Genomic DNA, 16,838 nt, shown 5'->3' with positions numbered 1-16,838 from the left:
GTACAGTCGAATCATGTGTCTGTAAGGTAGAGATCATAAGCTGAGGCGAAAGATTCAACTAGTCTATTGTTATGAAACAATCATAGGCTATTACTTTAGCCTTCACCTCTATCAATAGTGAAAAGAATAATGAATCTGTCCTATTCTCCGATCTTTTTATTAAACCTAAAAGAATCATGTCCTATTCTCAGATCAACAACTATGGTTGGTAGGATCGAATGCTCTGATACCACACTGTAATGCCCTCAAAATTAGGTAATGAGTTCTACTTAACTTGGAGAGTTACTCTCAGTACTTCTAAAACAATTAACTGGTAATTGCCTAGTGGGACCACACTCCATAAACTAATTAGAGTGAAAGGAAAGTAGAAAATGGAAGAATATGAAATTTGAGAATCTAAAAGTGATTAAACCTTAAATAATGCTATCATCAAATATATATCGAGAGTTATCCAAAAACTGATTTTAACCTAAAAAAACCTAATACTAAGGGATCGTTCACTTGGCATTTTCATCCTTGCAAACTTCCCAACTCTAACCAAGATCATCCTAATAATATCGACATTTAGAGGGTTTCTAGACATAAAGAGCATTGAGTAAGTCTATAACTTAGTAATTACAAGATTGGATATGAAATTAGCCTTAAGAACCGACTTTGAACTGCAGGAACATAAACATGAATATTTGCAAAAATGACCAGTATTGCTTCAGTTATTATGATCTCATTAAAAGGTCGGGGTTTGTTTTGAAATATTTACGGAGACATAGTTCCAGTGACAACACCTAGAGTTTAATACAGGAGAAATCATGCAAAAATATATTTTGTATACATATATTTTATATTTCGTCTCATATGGTCTACTCAGGATATTAACCCATTCTCGACAGGATTGGTGCTGTCCCGAGGGACTTGTAATACAACACTGGTACACGGATATGTACGCATACTTTCATATCTACATGGCACTGATAGCGTATGCATGATGTGTCAAATGTGACTCGTGGCAGATAGAAAATCATTAAATTTGATGGTAAATGGAAAGATTTATTTGAAACCTAAGGAGAACTCAAAGTCCAAATTAGAAATTCCAAGCATTAAATTGAAATTAGTGCAAAAAAATACAACTAAATTTAATTTTATTAAAAGCAAAAAAAAAAAAAAAAAAAAAAAAAAAATTGACACTCTACCATGCAAATTTAAACTAAATCATTTATTTTGGGAAAAAGTTTGTCTCATTTCAAACTATCACTTAATTGATAATGTATTTTTTAAATTTTAGATTGCGACCATGTTCCTCCTAAACTGCTAAAAATTGTCTTTGTCACCATAAAAAGGAAAAAAGAAAAGGGGACCACCCTCTTGACCAGTTGACTGAAACTAGGTTGGGGAAATAATTCTTAAAACTACCATTCAAAACAAAGAACAGAATTTTCTCCAGTTTATTTCCTTCTCTTTTGTTGTCTTATCTACCAAAATGTTATGGGACTACACAGAAACAGCGACTTCTAGACCCTTACTCACACGTCACATTTTAGAACAGCATGTCTCAAAATGTTATGTGATGGGGATAAAATTAACCCCGAAAACACGTGGATTCTGATCTTGAAACATCTCGGTGTTATTTTCTCGGAGATTTGTTATGAACAGTAGAAAAGGTTGTTTAGGTATAATGACGTCTCGGTCTTATAGAACCCAGTTACGGCAAGGAATATACCGAGACCTCCAAGTATAATCGGAGCGAACATATCTCGGATATTTATGCCTCGGAGATTTGACAGAAACTACAAGATCATACTTGAAGTTTGAGTTACAACCCGGTTTAGAAGATTGCCTCGGAGTGATAACACCCCGGATAATATCATCTCGGTATAATGACATCTCGAATCTTCCACAACCCTGTTATGGTGCAGCAATATCCCGAGATCTCCTAGTCTTGTCGGAGAGAACATGTCTCGGATATTATCACCTCGAGAATTGGTCGAAGTGCGCCGCAGTTGTCTTAGAATGTGATAAGGCTAGTATCCCAGAAGATCAGGGATAGGCCTCAATTCCATAATTAATGGGATAAGGTAGTTAATGACACGAAATTAAGATTAAAGAGGTACGAATGCAATTCAACTTGAACTCTGAAGTCTCATTCGAATTCCCTGAAGATAAGGTTAGGGTTCAACCAAATTAGGACTCAAACTCCTAATTCAACCAGACTAGGACTCAAACTCCTAATTCAACTGGGCTTCAAGGATTCTAGTAAGACTGCAACTACCGGCCTATAAATAAGGCCATCGCACCAGTATGAAGACACACATTCTTTGAACTCGTGAAGTTATAGACACTCTCAGAAAATTGATTTGAACTGACGTAGACATCGATGTGGACGTAGTCGGCACCCTCGACGAGTTGTTTGTTATTTTGCAGGAATCAAGGTCAAAGGTCAGAACCAGACAGCGAATCACTAGGCGACACGTCACCATATCGAAAACTGTACCAATATTATATATGATCTTTTTTCCATGTAGCGCTTCGGACACCCTTTGTTTTTTATTTTTGTTTTATTTTGTTTTTAAGGCAAATTGTTTGTACCCCTTAAACTACTATTTAATTGATAATATTTCTCTCAAATATAAAAACTGTTAATGTTTACCCCAATGATGAAAATACCCTCAATAAAACAAACAAGAAAATACTATTTTGTTTTTTTTTTTTTAAAAAAAAAAAACTAAAACTAAAAAACTAAAATAAAAAATGAATACATAAAGACCAGGGTGGACAAATATAAAAAAGTAAAAATTTAATTTCTTTTTTTTGTTATTTTCTAAATTATTATTATTATTTTTTAAATGAAAAGTATACATATTTTTGTTAAACTATCATTTTATTGTCAATGTGCCTATCTCATTATCAATTGTGTTAATGTCCCTCCTAAACTACCAAAAAATGTCAATGTCTCCAAAAAAATTCAACAAAAAGACAAAAGTAATCCTAAAAAAGTTTCAATAAGACAAATATATCCTTATGAGTTCGAAAAAAGAAAAATAAATTTAAAACTAACAAGAATTTTTTTCTTTTTTTAAAAAAGATTTTTTTTTTTTTTTTTGAAAGATTGAAAAAAAGAAGAGAAAAATGAAAATCCAAGGGGTGGCTCAAACTGAAAATTATATAAAACAAAATCTAAAAAAAAAATAAAAATTAAAAACCTTGGTTTTTATTTTTCTTTATTTTTTTTAGAAAATTAATTTTTTTTAAAAAAAAAAATATTTTTTTTTGTTTTGTTTTTATATAATTTTATGAAGGGTATTTTTGTCATTGTGGGGGCACATTGACATTGTTTGGTAGTTTAGGGAGGACAATGACATAATTGGTAGTTTGGGTGACACATTAACAATATAATGATAGTATAAGGGGTTACATGTATTTTTCCCTAAAAAAAAAAGAATTAAATTTTTGTTTATTTTTCAAAAAATGAATTTGTTTTTTGAATTTATAGGTATATAATTTTGTCTTATTTAAAAAATTGTAAGGTCATTTTTGTCTTTTTGCTGGCCTTAGGGGGGACATTGACAATTTTTTGGTAGTTTGGGGGGATATTGTTCCAATTGAAAGTTTGGGAGAAGATATATTGTCAATTGGATGGTAGCTTGAAAGTTTGATACACTAAATTAAGTTTTTTTCTTTTCTTTTAATTTAATTTAATTTAATTTAATTTAATTTTTTTATTTTTTTACTTTGGGAGGATATTGCAAAAAGTGATCGAAATTCAAGGAGTTAAGTGAATTTGCCCTTTTTTTAAAAATCAAAATAAAAACAAAAATTAGTTTTTAAATTTTTTTTTCTTGAATTTATAAGAATATTTTTATATCATCGAAAACTTTTTAGGTTTATTTTTGGTTTTTCTTAATCTTGGAAATATTAACATTTATTTATTTTTTATAATTTTTTTAAAATATTATCGTAAATTATAGTTCATAAGGATATTACCGATTATGTAGTAGGTATGAAAAGGAAGTGAATTTACTCTTTATTTGGTCAATGGGAAGTATTTCCTGGGAAATGCGTTTCTCATGGAAAGGGAATTCCGGGAATTTAAATAAAAGTGGTTTATTTTTGAAAAAAAATTGTACCATTGGTTTATGTAATTTGCCTAAATTGTAAATCAATCCATGTGGTATAAAAATTAATTGTAAGGTTCTTGTGTTAGGTAAAAATTACTAATTACTCCTTGAAGCCATTTTCCATCCACAAACTTAATAGAAACCGTTAATTTGTTATGTCGGTCCAATAAAAATACGACACGTATCACTTTTAATAAAAAATATATTAACAATTAAAAACTTTAATTTTTATTTTATTTTATTTTATTTTTTTAAAAAAATTGACAAAAAAGGGGGTTTGGGGGTAGCTACCACCCCCTTAGGGAGGGGGGTGTCTTGTGAGCCACTCTAGAGGTGGCGCTGGCTCATCGCCAACCCGTGCTCTAAGGTGGCCAGTGAGCCACCCCCAAAGGTGGTTCCAGCCACCTCAGTGGGTAGCTCGTAGGCCACCTTCCTCCCCAAGGGGGTGGTTGTCACTTCCTAAATCCCCCTTTTCAATTTTTAGGGTTTTTAATTTTTAATATATTAAATATTTTTATTAAGAGTGACATAGGTCGGTTTTTATTAAGTTTATGAATATAAAACGACTTCGGGGAACAATTTATAATTTTCACTTACCACAAAGATTTCACAATTATTTTTTATATCACGTAGAGTTATTTGTAATTTAAGTAAGCTACAAAGTCAAATGGCACCATATTTTTCTTTTTCTTTTTCCTTCCTCCAAAAGAGCACCGTAATTAAAGTTTAGATAAAAGATACATCTGAATATTCAGGCCGAATGCTAAAATCGAATTGCAAAAGGGCATGATCTTCCACGGTCCATAATCCCCTCTCTCTCACTCTCTCTCTCTCTCTCTCTGTGTCTCTGTCGAGAATTTCTCTCTGTGCAACTGGGAAATGTTGAAGTTGTGGAAATGGTACCAGAATTGCTTGGCTGTCCACCCAGTTAAGACACAGGTCATCAGTTCAGGTCTGATATGGGGTTTTGGAGATATAGCTGCCCAGACCATCACCAACTATAATGCCAAGAAGCATCATCAAGTTCAGGTTAGGACCCATCAACAGAACCCTATATTATCTCATTTCTGTAAAATGATTCAAAGGTTTCTTTGCTCATTTTCTCTGTTTCCGCAAATGGGTCTCTGCCATTCTCCCTCTATTTCCGTTTTTTTTTTTTTCCTTTTATTTGTATCTTTATGTGTGTAATCCCTGTTTGGGCAATTAGGTATCTTTCATTTTCTTACTATCTGCTTAATTTCATTTGTTCTGGGATTTATTGTTCTTATCTGTGCAACAATGTTTTGGAAAGGGCTTGTTGTTGTTTCTATCGTTGTTCATTTTATTCACTTTAAGATGTAGTGTATTGTGAGGTTCTAATGCGGAAGCCTAAATTTGTAGATTGCAAAAGGCAATGAATTGACCTTTTTGCATGTACCCTACAAACCTACTAAATTTTGGCTTTAAGATATCAAGTTTTTGGAGGATTTTTCTCATTAAGATTCTAGGATGAATACCATATGGTAGTAAAATAATTTCTATTTCTTTGGCTTGCAGTATAGGTTTATCTTTAGCTATATGTTATTGGATTTGACTTTAGATTTCTGAAAAATCTTGTGTGCTTCACTAGATCAAGATAAAGTGTCTTGGAATGAGAGTCAAATTCTTAATGCCAAAGCCACTGTAGTAAGATAGTGCAGGCATGGCATTGGAAGAGAAGTTTACATGGTGGCGGATTCTTTCCCTAGACAAATATAATTAAAAGTGAACAAATCCAACAGTGTAATTAAAGTCTTTGACTCTCCACATAGGTACTCTTCTTAGGTGCATCTTCTCCAATATGTGGCACTTGCTTAGGTGCCGAATATTCTATGCCATTAATTAATGAACACTTGTGAGTCTTTGTTATGCTAGAGAGATAAGGTAACCTTCTACAAGTGCTTAATCAATGGTATAGGGTTCACTTGAGATTATGGTTTTTTCTTTTGGGATTATGAAACAAAAGACTTAGGCTTTGTAGATTATGAAGGATTGAATAGGCTTAAAGTGTAAGGGCAAAGAGGCTTAGCCTTAAAAGAATTGATTGCTAGTATTATATAGTTTAAGGTTGAAAATGGATGAATTGATTGGTGGGTAAAGCTCAGGGAAAATTTTAGAATTTGGGTTTAAAAGGGTGTAAGAGAAGGGTGTGCTTTAGTTAGAGTTGCAAAGGGGCAAGAAGGGCAAGTTAGGGGACTGTCAGTGGTAACCTGTCTAGAGGAAGAGGAAGGAGAAGACGGAGAAGAGGAGAGAGAGGGAAATTCGGCACCAATGTCGTTCCAAAACACAAACTTTCATTAAGGTTTAGTATTCCTTCATCTTCTTCTTCTTCTTCTTCTAGAAAGGAGTTTCTAGAGATAAAATTTAACATTTCTTTATAATCAACTTCATAAGATGCCGTTTTTCCTTTAGATGGTAACTTTCAGCAGATAGGATGTTTCTTCTTCTTTTATATCTAATAGAAGAGAGTTTCTAGGATAGATTTTCGTTTATAACATGCCCTTTTTTCTTTAGATGGTGACCCTTGGCAAATAGTATGTTTTGTTGTGAAGAGACATCTGGTAGTCAGGCATCATTAGCATCTTACAGCAACCTTGATGAGTCACTGCTGTATTCAAGTACCCCTATTGCGCCTCCAGCCTATGCAGAAGGAATGCATGCTCATGATCACAGCTGGTCCTTGGCAGCAAGTAACTTGAATGCTTCCATGATGATCTTGCAGCATGCTGGGCAGGGGTGGTGTTGCCACTTGTGCTCTGCCTGCTAGCCCACTAACTCTTGCTTCCCAGCAAGTTGAACCTTCCATATGATCGATGATGTCTAGCTAGTGCGTGATCAGCCCATACTTATTTTTGTTGTTGCTCTTGGCTCGAACTAGTGAGGGGGAGCTTGGCCCAAACCTATGCCATCTTTAAGCTTTAAGCCCAGAGCAACATCATACCCACACAGCCAAGCTGCAAGCATAGTCCATCTCATGTGCAGGCCTGCAGCCTGCCAAGGCTCCACTCAAGCAATCCGTTAGTGGAGGAGTCTTGAACATCCAACTAGGTAGCATCGCTTGCTGCCTAACTCGAGCACCAACTTGCAGTGACCATAGAGGTTCTGTTGTATTAAACTGCACTTGAAGAGATTTAAGAGTAGACTGTTTTTAGAATAATCACTGGATGGATGTTATTTGAGTATTCCTTGATGGACACAAAATTCTTGCAAATTGGGTTATAGGAAATTTCCGACAAACCAGCTTAAAAAAGTGACATGTGTCCCTTAGCATGTGAGAAGCACATGCTATTTGAAACTTATAGATATTTGAGTACTTTCTCACATGCTTGATTATCCACTTTGTGAAGTGATTATTTGAAACTTACAGATAGGAAGTCTTCCAAGAATTTGAAGAAAGTACTTTGGCTTGTTGTTCATAAACTCAAGACTCTTGAGATCACTCGGATCTTCAGTGCCTGTGTAGCTTTTTACTTGATTGCTGAGAGTTTGTAGTCATCATTATGTAATTTTACGCTGGTGCCTGTGGGTTTGGCTCTCTCATTGAACACGAACTTCTAGATTAATCTTTCTCTTTTGGTTGAAGACCAGCTCAAATTTTCTAAACCACTTTTTCTTTTGTGTGGATAATGTTCATCATGAATTTGGTTGATGTAGGTCATGTCCAGGCTTCTTTGTGCTTATAATGGTTGGTGTTTCTGCCATTTGACACGTTTACAATGGTTATAGTGTTTATATCTGTAAATTGATGTTTGGAGAGGATAGTTCTAATTGCTGCTGCCATGAAAAGTAATGGGAAGTGATGAAAATTAGAATGGGCAACATCATCCTCATGATATATGTTCACAGTTTGAACACGTTTCAGCTTCTTTTGGACTGCATACAGGTTTATCAAAATCAGGAATTTGATTCTACCCATAGAATAGAAAGAGAAGGAAAAAAAAAGAAAGAACTATAAATCAGTCACTTCTTGTTTGTCCAATTTATTTATAAAAGAAAAATATTCTCTGGTTGTACAAATAAGTCTGATACTCCTTTTGCATGGGCAAAGCTTCTAATTAATCACTGCCATCACAGGCCTATTGGTCACCAAATTACAAAGGGCACCGATTTCATTTTACCACAATTCAAGACAAGAATATGACCGAAGTATTATCCCTTATTTTCTCTGTGGAATGACAGCCATGGTTACTGTTTAATACCAGCGATTTTGCAGAATATTGTGGAGCCAATTGGCACACCCTTTCTGCACTTCTCATTTTTAGTTTATTTATGCATTACAGTTTCTTATTTATTTGTTTGTTTGTTTAAATATATTACTAATATTATGTAAACACAGGCATTTTACATTTCTTAGCGATTTTACTATTTCATGTCGTGTGATGTGATTGGTATCTTTGGCCTAATTGCATGTCAAGAAACTTTTAAGCAATACTTATCTGTTTTGTTAGGATGACCAATCTATCTTTTATTCATCAGGATAAAGATAAGGAACTGAAAATCAATTGGAAACGAGTGGCTACGACCAGTTTGTTTGGGTTTGGATTTGTTGGGCCAGTTGGCCATTTCTGGTAAGCATTTTTTACTCTTTCAGCAGTAGATTGGGTTTGCTGTTGATTGAAATAAAATGGGTATGTTAGTGCTTGTTGAAATACTTGTGACAAATATCTTACCCTTGGGGAAATCTAAAAGAAACTTGCTAAAAATCAAGCCTAAAGCATATATCGTAAGTTCAACAAATTTTGCCATTTGTTGTGCTTCTGCGGATTAGAGTAAGGACATGAAGTGATGTGAACCCGTGGGATCGAACTCCCTTGAACCCACAATCAAATTGAAACCTACCCAAGAAAGCCAAGAATCAAGTCAAGAAGGTCTAGACTCGTTGAAATCTTGTTTCAAGAACCTAGACTTGGTTAGAACTCCATAAAGGGTTTGCCTTTGATAAGTTCTTAGTTCAATCAAGAACAAGTAGAGAAAACTTTTCAGTTTTCTATGACGAAAAAACTTCATTCAAATTCAACTTCTCTAGCAAAATGCGGCTAGAAGCCTTTTTAAAACCTCTCCATGAAACCTTAAACCTATTAAGGCTTACATCAATTAAAAGACATGGGCTGGACATCTTCAAGCCCAAAACATCCTAAACTACACTTCTATAGCTAATAAAAGAAGTCCTCTTAATGAAATAAATAGGCCCAAAAGCCTACAACCATAGCAACATAAAAATAGGCCCACACGCCTATACTTAATGAAATAAGGAGTCTGCACTAAACTACTAGGCTATGCTGCCCCTATCTGTCACTTGTATCACATGGATTAAAGCTGGTTCTTCTTCTTTCAAGCCCATATTGAATGTTGGAGTATTGCTCGATAAATTTGCAAACTCGGCCCAAGTGGATTGCACCAATTCTTGTATTGCTTCCTAGATCTTCTTCACTCTTGACCTTGTGATTGGCCCATCTGGAACTTGCAAGGGATCTTTAAGATTCGATCTACCATGAGGCCCATCATGAAGAGTGCACCCCTATGCACGAATGGAAGGTCTCCTTCAACCATATGTTCTTTGATACTTCTCTTGACATGTGCCTTGCCCGTTTCTAGAGTGAAATTTTAGTTACCCTTCAAAACCTCTGTTTAATTCATTCAGTCAAACGTGTGTCGTTTTTGTGTTCTCTCTTTTGGTGAAGTTTTTGATTCCTACCTCTTTCACTTTGCCTTTTCTATGTAAGCAAACCCAAAAACATTTAAAGTTGGAAGTTTGTTGGTGAGTTCAACATGTGGTTGACCACATCAGAGCATTAATTGCTTGGAATTTTCAGTTAGAGGCGAACTCACCACAGGCATCTGAGGCCATGTTCTAATTGCCTAATTTTAATTACTGCATATTTCTCAATGGAATTTGGTGGTCCTGAAGATTAGATTGTGTTAAAGCTGTAAACCTCCCCGCCCCAACAAGAAGAAAAGAAAAAATGGAAAAGGGAAACAAAACTTTTAGTACCATTAAGAGAGAGAGAGGGAGAGGAAGAGGGAGGGGTGTGCCTGAGATTTTTTTCACATATGTATAAAAAAAAAAAAAAAAAAAAAAAGAAGAAAGAAAGAAAGAAAAAAAAAAAAGGAAGAAGAAGAAGCTGTATACTAGTTTATCTATCTATTTCTTATTATTTGTTTGTAGGTACGAAGGCTTGGATCGCTTTATAAGGTTGCGACTTCAATTGCAACCCAATTCCTTTCGGTTTGTTGCTACTAAAGTTGCTATTGATGGGTTCATCTTTGGCCCTTTGGATTTACTTGTTTTTTTCACTTACATGGGTTTTTCAACTGGAAAGAGTGTCCCTCAAATCAAGGAAGATGTGAAGAGGGATTTTCTCCCGGCCTTGATTTTGGAAGGAGGCATATGGCCAATAGTTCAAGTTGCAAATTTCCGATATATACCTGTGAGGTATCAGCTTCTTTACGTCAACTTATTCTGCTTGCTGGATAGCTGTTTCCTTTCATGGGTCGAGCAACAACAGGATGCTCCTTGGAAGAAGTGGTTGAATTCTATTCTACCTTTGAAGGGACAAAAAGGGCAAGGTGGGTGAGGGTTCTTCAACTTGTTTTATCTTTCATCCCAGGCCTTTCTTTGATCATAGCGGAGATACATGTCAGAAAAGTAGAAGAGTTCACTGAAAATCCCCCAAATGCCAGTTTTTTTAAAGTTGAGATGTGGGAATGATGAAATTGTTCTCACGCTGACATGGTTTTCACTTGGATCAAATACAAGGAAATTGCATTGCTTGTTACTCTTATCATTTTTAATCAAAAAATTATTAGTTCTCTTTGCTATTGGTTTTGAGGTTTTGCTTGGTGTTGTATCAAATGGGGTAATATAGATTTTGCTGTCTCTTACCCCCTGTTGAAATGAAATACTCTCTCTCATAAGTACATAGTGATGGAAAAGTTTATAACACAGATTTGAGCTTTGATTTTTTGTGATAAGTAATGAATGAAGAAAGATTTTCTCTAGATATTTACGAAGGAATGTAATGAGAAATGAAAGATTGAGCAAATACCATCAAACTGGCTTAATAGGGAATCTTGGCCTTTAACAAGTATTTTTTTTTTTATTATTATTTTTTTATAAGCAATCGAGATATCATTAAAGCATAAGGCGTCTCAAGGTACACATGAAGTATACAAAATATGCTATCTAGCTAGTAAGGGCCAAGAGAACAAGAAAATAAAGATTAATGATTACTAAGGGAGAAACATAAACAGCTGTTAAAAAAATACAAGGTGTTGAAAAATAAAGACTTAATCTCTTCTTAAGTTCTCTCGTGATCTCTAAAACCCTTATTGTTCATTTCTTTCCATAAACACCACAAAAAGCATGAAGGCAACATCTTCTACATAGTAGTACTCCGAGTGTTGTAGGCAGTCCATCAATAAGCATACAATTCGACTATGTGTCTAGGCATAACCCTAGACAACCCAAATTGATTGAAGAAAATATTCCAAACGGCAGAAGCAACGTAACAATAAAGAAGATAGTCAACTCTCTGTTCTTTTTGCACAAACAACATCTATTAACCACAATAACGTGTTGCTTCTAGAGATGTCCATGGTAAGGATTTTTCCTAAGGCCGTTGACTACACAAAAAAGGCCACCCTTAACGGAACCTTAGTCATCCAAATGCTTTTCTAAGTGAAACAAAAGCCATCATGACAACTCATGGCCCTATAGAAGGTTTTAAAACCAAACAATCCTCTTTTTGAAGGGACCTACCACAACTTGTCTTTCATTCCCGCCTCATTCTGACTAAATACAACATTTTGAAGGACGAGGCAAAGGCATCCACCACTTAATCTTGAGCAACTCTAACAAAGATCACATTCCATTGAATGGAACCTCCAAAAAAAATTAACGTGAGTTGCAACCCTTGAAGCCATGTCCCACCTCAAATATGGTGTAACTATGAAACTTCTCTCATCTCTTCCTAATATTCTTCCATAAACCCATTTCATACGTCCCAATAGGCTCACTAGAACATCACCTCAATCCCCATGAACTTCCATATTTTGAGTCCATCCCATTCTCTACCAAGCCTCTCTCTCTCAAGCCCATAGCATCAAAGTCATTTACCTAAGAGAACATGATTGAACCTTATCAAGTTCTCAATCCCCAAGCCTCCCTCAGAGATAAGCGTGCACACTTTGGGACAACTTACTAGGTGATATTTGAACTCTTCACCTAGCCCACCCTGTAAGAAATCCCGTTGGAGCTTTTCAATACGGTTTGCAATACTCGTAAGAAGAGGAAAAGAGGGACAAGAAATACTTAGGTAAGTTGGATAGGGTGCTCTTGATAAGGGTAATCCTATCGACCTTAGACAAATACAACATTTTTCAACAAGCCAACCAACATTCTATCTTCTTAGTAACACTGTCCCATTTATGCTTGGACTTATAGGATACCCCCAACGGAAAACCAAGATACTTCAAGTGCATGGACACAATCCCACAACCTAGAATCCTAGCTAGTCCAACCACATTATGAACATTTCCCACCGGAAAATTTCACACATTAGCTAACCCAGGCCTTTAACAAGTATTGAAGAAAAAAACAAAAAAAAAAGTAGAAGAAGAAGAAAAAGTCTATGTACCCTCCTTAAACTACCAACAAGTTGACAATGTCCTCCCTCCCCCCCCCCAAAGACAGGGACAATGTTATAAAACTACCAAAAAGTTGTCAATGTGTCCTCAATGATTAAAAAAAAAAAAAAAAAAAAAAAAACATTTAATAAACATTTTTTTTGTTAAAAAAATATATATATATTTTTTTTTTTAAAAAAAAAAACTTAAAACTTAAAGAGTTAAATACCTTTTTGACCTTGGTTTTTAACAACTTAATTTTTTATCCCTTTGGTTTCACTTTCGATTACATGTGGTACCTTGCTTATGGACATATACCCAAATAGTACATCCGTCAATCTACTGTCAAGAAAACTAATGGATTTCCACGTTAAACCAATCAAAACTTCACACATGTCATATACCTTATTAAAATAATAATAACAATAAAATTTCAAAATCTTAAATATAAAAATCAAGAAAAAACTGAAAAAAAAAAAAAAAAAAACCCAAACGGGTGGCTCGAACCAATGGGGGTATCCGGCCACCCCCATTTTAGCCAATGGTGGTGGCCGGTCAACCCCATTTTAGCCAATGGATGTGGTTGGCCAATCCAATTTTGAACTATAGGGGCGGTTGAGCCACCTATAGAGGCCATGTGGGTGGTTCGGTCACCTCCAAAAGGCAAAAAATTGTAGGGGTTTGTTTGTGGGGGGGGGGGGGTGTCGCCATCCCCAAGGCCCACCCCCATTTTGTCATTTTGGAGGTGGTCGAGCCAACCCTTTATTTTTTTTTTGTTATTTTGTTATTTTTACATTTTAGTTTTTAAAATTTTATGATTTTATTATTTTTTTAATAAGTTATATTACACGTGTCATGTTTTGATTGGTTTGACGTGAAGATATTTAACCCAAAATTAAAAAAAGACCACTTATGCAAATGGGAGTGGCTCGGCCACCCCTTTTGGCTAAATGAGAGGTAGCCTAACCAACCTCAATATAGGGGTAGTTTGATAACCCCTAGATATGGCATTGGGGATGGTTCAACCATCGTCTATTTTTTTTTTCTTTAATTTATAGGAGTATTTTTATCTTTTTGGGAATTTTTAGAGTTATTTTAGTCTTTTTGCTAGTCTTAGAGGGACATTGACAACTTTTTGGGGGTTTGATAGGGGATATTGTCCCAATCTAAAGTTTGGGAGAGATATTGTCAATTAGGTGGTAGTTTGAAAAGGGGTATGTGAACTTTTTTTTTTAAAAAAAAAAAAAAAAAAAAATTGAAAATATCCATATTAATAAAAGTTTCTTTTTAATGCATGAACTTGGATTGATGTTAGCGGTGCTCAGGTTTTGCGCCAACACTTTGTTGTTTGATAGTTCAAGACTTTTAGGGTTAAATATATTTTAGCTCCCCAAACTATCACCCTTTTTCCGGATGGCCCCCGAAACTACCAATGCTTAGATTCTGGCCCCCTAAACTACCACTTTCTGAATTTTTGGCCACATCCGTCTATTTATGCCGTCAATTCTAACAGAAATTGGCCAAAAACCCGAAAATACCCCTCCTTTAACCATGGGAATTTCAAAGTGTAGGAGGGGTATTTTCGGATTTCTGTTTAGAATTGACGATATAAATGGACGGATAGAGCCAAAAAATCAGAAAGTTGTAGTTTGGGGGGCCAAAATCTAAGTATTGGTAGTTTGGGGGGCCATCCGGAGAAAGGGCGGTAGTTTGGGGGGCTAAAATATATTTATCCCAGACTTTTAAGACATGACCAGCTCATGCAGCTTTCATGAAATGGGTAATCAATGGGTGATGCTTGAAAAAAATCAGGCATAAGATTTGAAGATTATTTTTTGAATAAGACCAGCCAAAGAATGGAAAGAATCATACAAAATATTTGAAGATTATTTTTAACTAATGTAAGAAAAGATTGACTTTAGGGTGGATTTATTTGATGCATGTGTGTTTTAGTTTTCATTTTCAAATAAGGATTCAATTTTACTTTTCCATTCGGATCATGTATTTCTTTTCCAATTAGGATTTGCTTTCCTTTTCCTTGTTAAATTAGGATGTACCTAGCCTATATAAATGCATCTAGTCTTTGTTATTTTTCAATCAAGCTTTAGAATATCAATTAAATTTTAAGTCTTTCAAAGTTATTTCTCTGTTTGCTTACTTGGGGCAATTAGGGGTTATCTCTTCCCTATTTGTTATTTTATCTCTTCATGGATTCCCCTTTCTATCTTCAATTCATAATTTCTACTGCTATCATACGCTGTCAAAACAGTCTTAGTTCTGCCTGGCATCAATTGGTATTAGAGCTTAAACGTCTTCTTGGGGTAAATTTTTCATCAGCTTTCATGGCTGGTGGTCGTGGTCGGCATGGACAAGTTTCGAATGAGGAAGTCCCCTACTATAGACGCGATGTACAAGATGTGACAATTGAAGACTTGCAGAGGCAAGTTACAGATTTAACCCAGCATCTAGCAGCGCAAAACTTGGAAAGGGATTGCGAGATGGATGATCGTGATTCAGATTCTAGCATTGAGAACCCCTATCACAATCCTGTTCTAGGTCGGGAACAGCATGGTCAGGAACACCGATATGGAGACTTACGCTTCAAAGTTGAGCTTTCAGAATTTGCTGGCACTCTACAAGCCGAAGGCTTCATTGATTGGCTACACGAAGAAGAGCGGATATTTGATTATAAGGAGGTTCCAGATCGCATGAAGGTGAAGCTTGTAGCCATCAAGCTAAAGGATTGTGCATCCACTTGGTGGAAGCAATTGAAGTGATCACGGGATAGACAAGGAAAGCCAGAGATCTGTGATTGGGATAAAAAAAGATGAAGGGGCACTTTTTACCCTTTGGATACACGCAAACATTGTGTCAACGACTTATGCTGAGACAAGGTGCAAAATCTGTTGATGATTACACCGAAGAGTTCTACCAATTGGTTGCTCGAAATGACTTGTCAAAGACCCAGGGGTAGTTGGTGGCGCAATACTTGGGCAGTTTGGGAAAGTCCCTACAAGACGTCCTTAGTCTCCACTCCCTCTGGACGGTTTCTGAAACCTACCAGTGTGCCTTGACTGTAGAAAAGCAACAAAATATAAGTAATACCAGATCTACACCAAGAGGAGATCAAAATACATGAGGGGTTCGTCCTTAGGAACCTCGTCCTAATCCTCAACCTATGCAAGGCCAAAGTTCCAACTCCAACATCCGCTGTTTTAGATGTGGGGAGCTCGGTCATCGAGCGACAGATTGTCGAAAGCCGGTGAGCAAAACAGGTAAGAATCTCTTATTTGATGATGAAACAGTAGAATAATTCAACATTGGAGATCCTGTTTTTTATGATGGCAATGACCAGGACATTTTGTATGGGGAAGTTCGTTGTTGTGTACTTTGATGATATCTTCAAAACTTGATTACAAAAGTAACAATATAATATAGACATGCCTTTATATAGGCAAAGTTTGAGTATTTTCAAGCAGAATACTTCAAGGAAACAAAAGAAATAAAAATATAAACATAACCGTAAACTTGGAGACAAAGTAAAATTCTTGTACAGAAAGTAAAATATAGAATTCTAAAAATAATCTTCAAATATTTTGTGTGATTCTTTATATTCTTAGGCTGATCTTATTCAAGAAATAATCTTCAAATCTTATGCCTGATTTTCTCTTGCATCAATCTCATCAGATTGGAAAGAATCGTCCTCGAATTTGAATCATCTTTGCCTCGATCTTTTGGATGTTCAATCAATTCATTCCATTCTATACTTCTCAACACCAAAGCAACTTGATGCCAGAAGAAAGACAACGTAAAACCCATCACAATATGACTTTGAATATTATATCTGAAGTTACTCGCACCAACTTGAGGTGAAATAATCTTCACAAGGTTTTGATTGATAGTCATAAATTCACTATCCGTAAATTTTTCTCAAAAATTTTCAATTCTTTCTTGACCACGAAAAATCAAAATTTCTTCCAACATGCTAAAACAAATGTCAAGATTTTCTTTAGGAAAATTTGACAGAAAATTTTCAATCCCAAGGGAATCAACACAATTAACTTTTAGAAGACTCCATTGTGATAT

General features: G+C 35.4%; 1 protein-coding gene across 1 annotated transcript; it reads left to right on the top strand.

Annotated features, from left to right (window-relative positions):
* Positions 1–4,818: 4,818 nt before the first annotated feature.
* Positions 4,819–10,946, top strand: LOC133870120 (uncharacterized). The gene is made up of 3 exons (XM_062307175.1): positions 4,819–5,138; positions 8,604–8,695; positions 10,294–10,946. The coding sequence occupies exons 1-3, from the start codon at positions 4,989–4,991 to the stop codon at positions 10,700–10,702; spliced, it is 651 nt and encodes a 216-aa protein (XP_062163159.1). The 5' UTR covers positions 4,819–4,988; the 3' UTR covers positions 10,703–10,946.
* Positions 10,947–16,838: the final 5,892 nt, after the last annotated feature.

Source organism: Alnus glutinosa, chromosome 6 (genome assembly GCF_958979055.1).
Source record: "Alnus glutinosa chromosome 6, dhAlnGlut1.1, whole genome shotgun sequence".
Lineage (NCBI taxonomy): Eukaryota > Viridiplantae > Streptophyta > Magnoliopsida > Fagales > Betulaceae > Alnus > Alnus glutinosa.
The sequence above is the reverse complement of the archived record's forward strand: the minus strand, read 5'-3'. Positions and strand labels throughout refer to the sequence as shown.

Bases quoted from the DNA above. Each gene is read 5' to 3' on its own strand.
- LOC133870120 (XM_062307175.1), top strand. From the start codon at position 4,989: ATGTTGAAGTTGTGGAAATGGTACCAGAATTGCTTGGCTGTCCACCCA. The intron at 5,139-8,603 runs GTTAGGACCCAT...TTTATTCATCAG, and splicing joins AGAAGCATCATCAAGTTCAG to GATAAAGATAAGGAACTGAA. The intron at 8,696-10,293 runs GTAAGCATTTTT...ATTTGTTTGTAG, and splicing joins GGGCCAGTTGGCCATTTCTG to GTACGAAGGCTTGGATCGCT.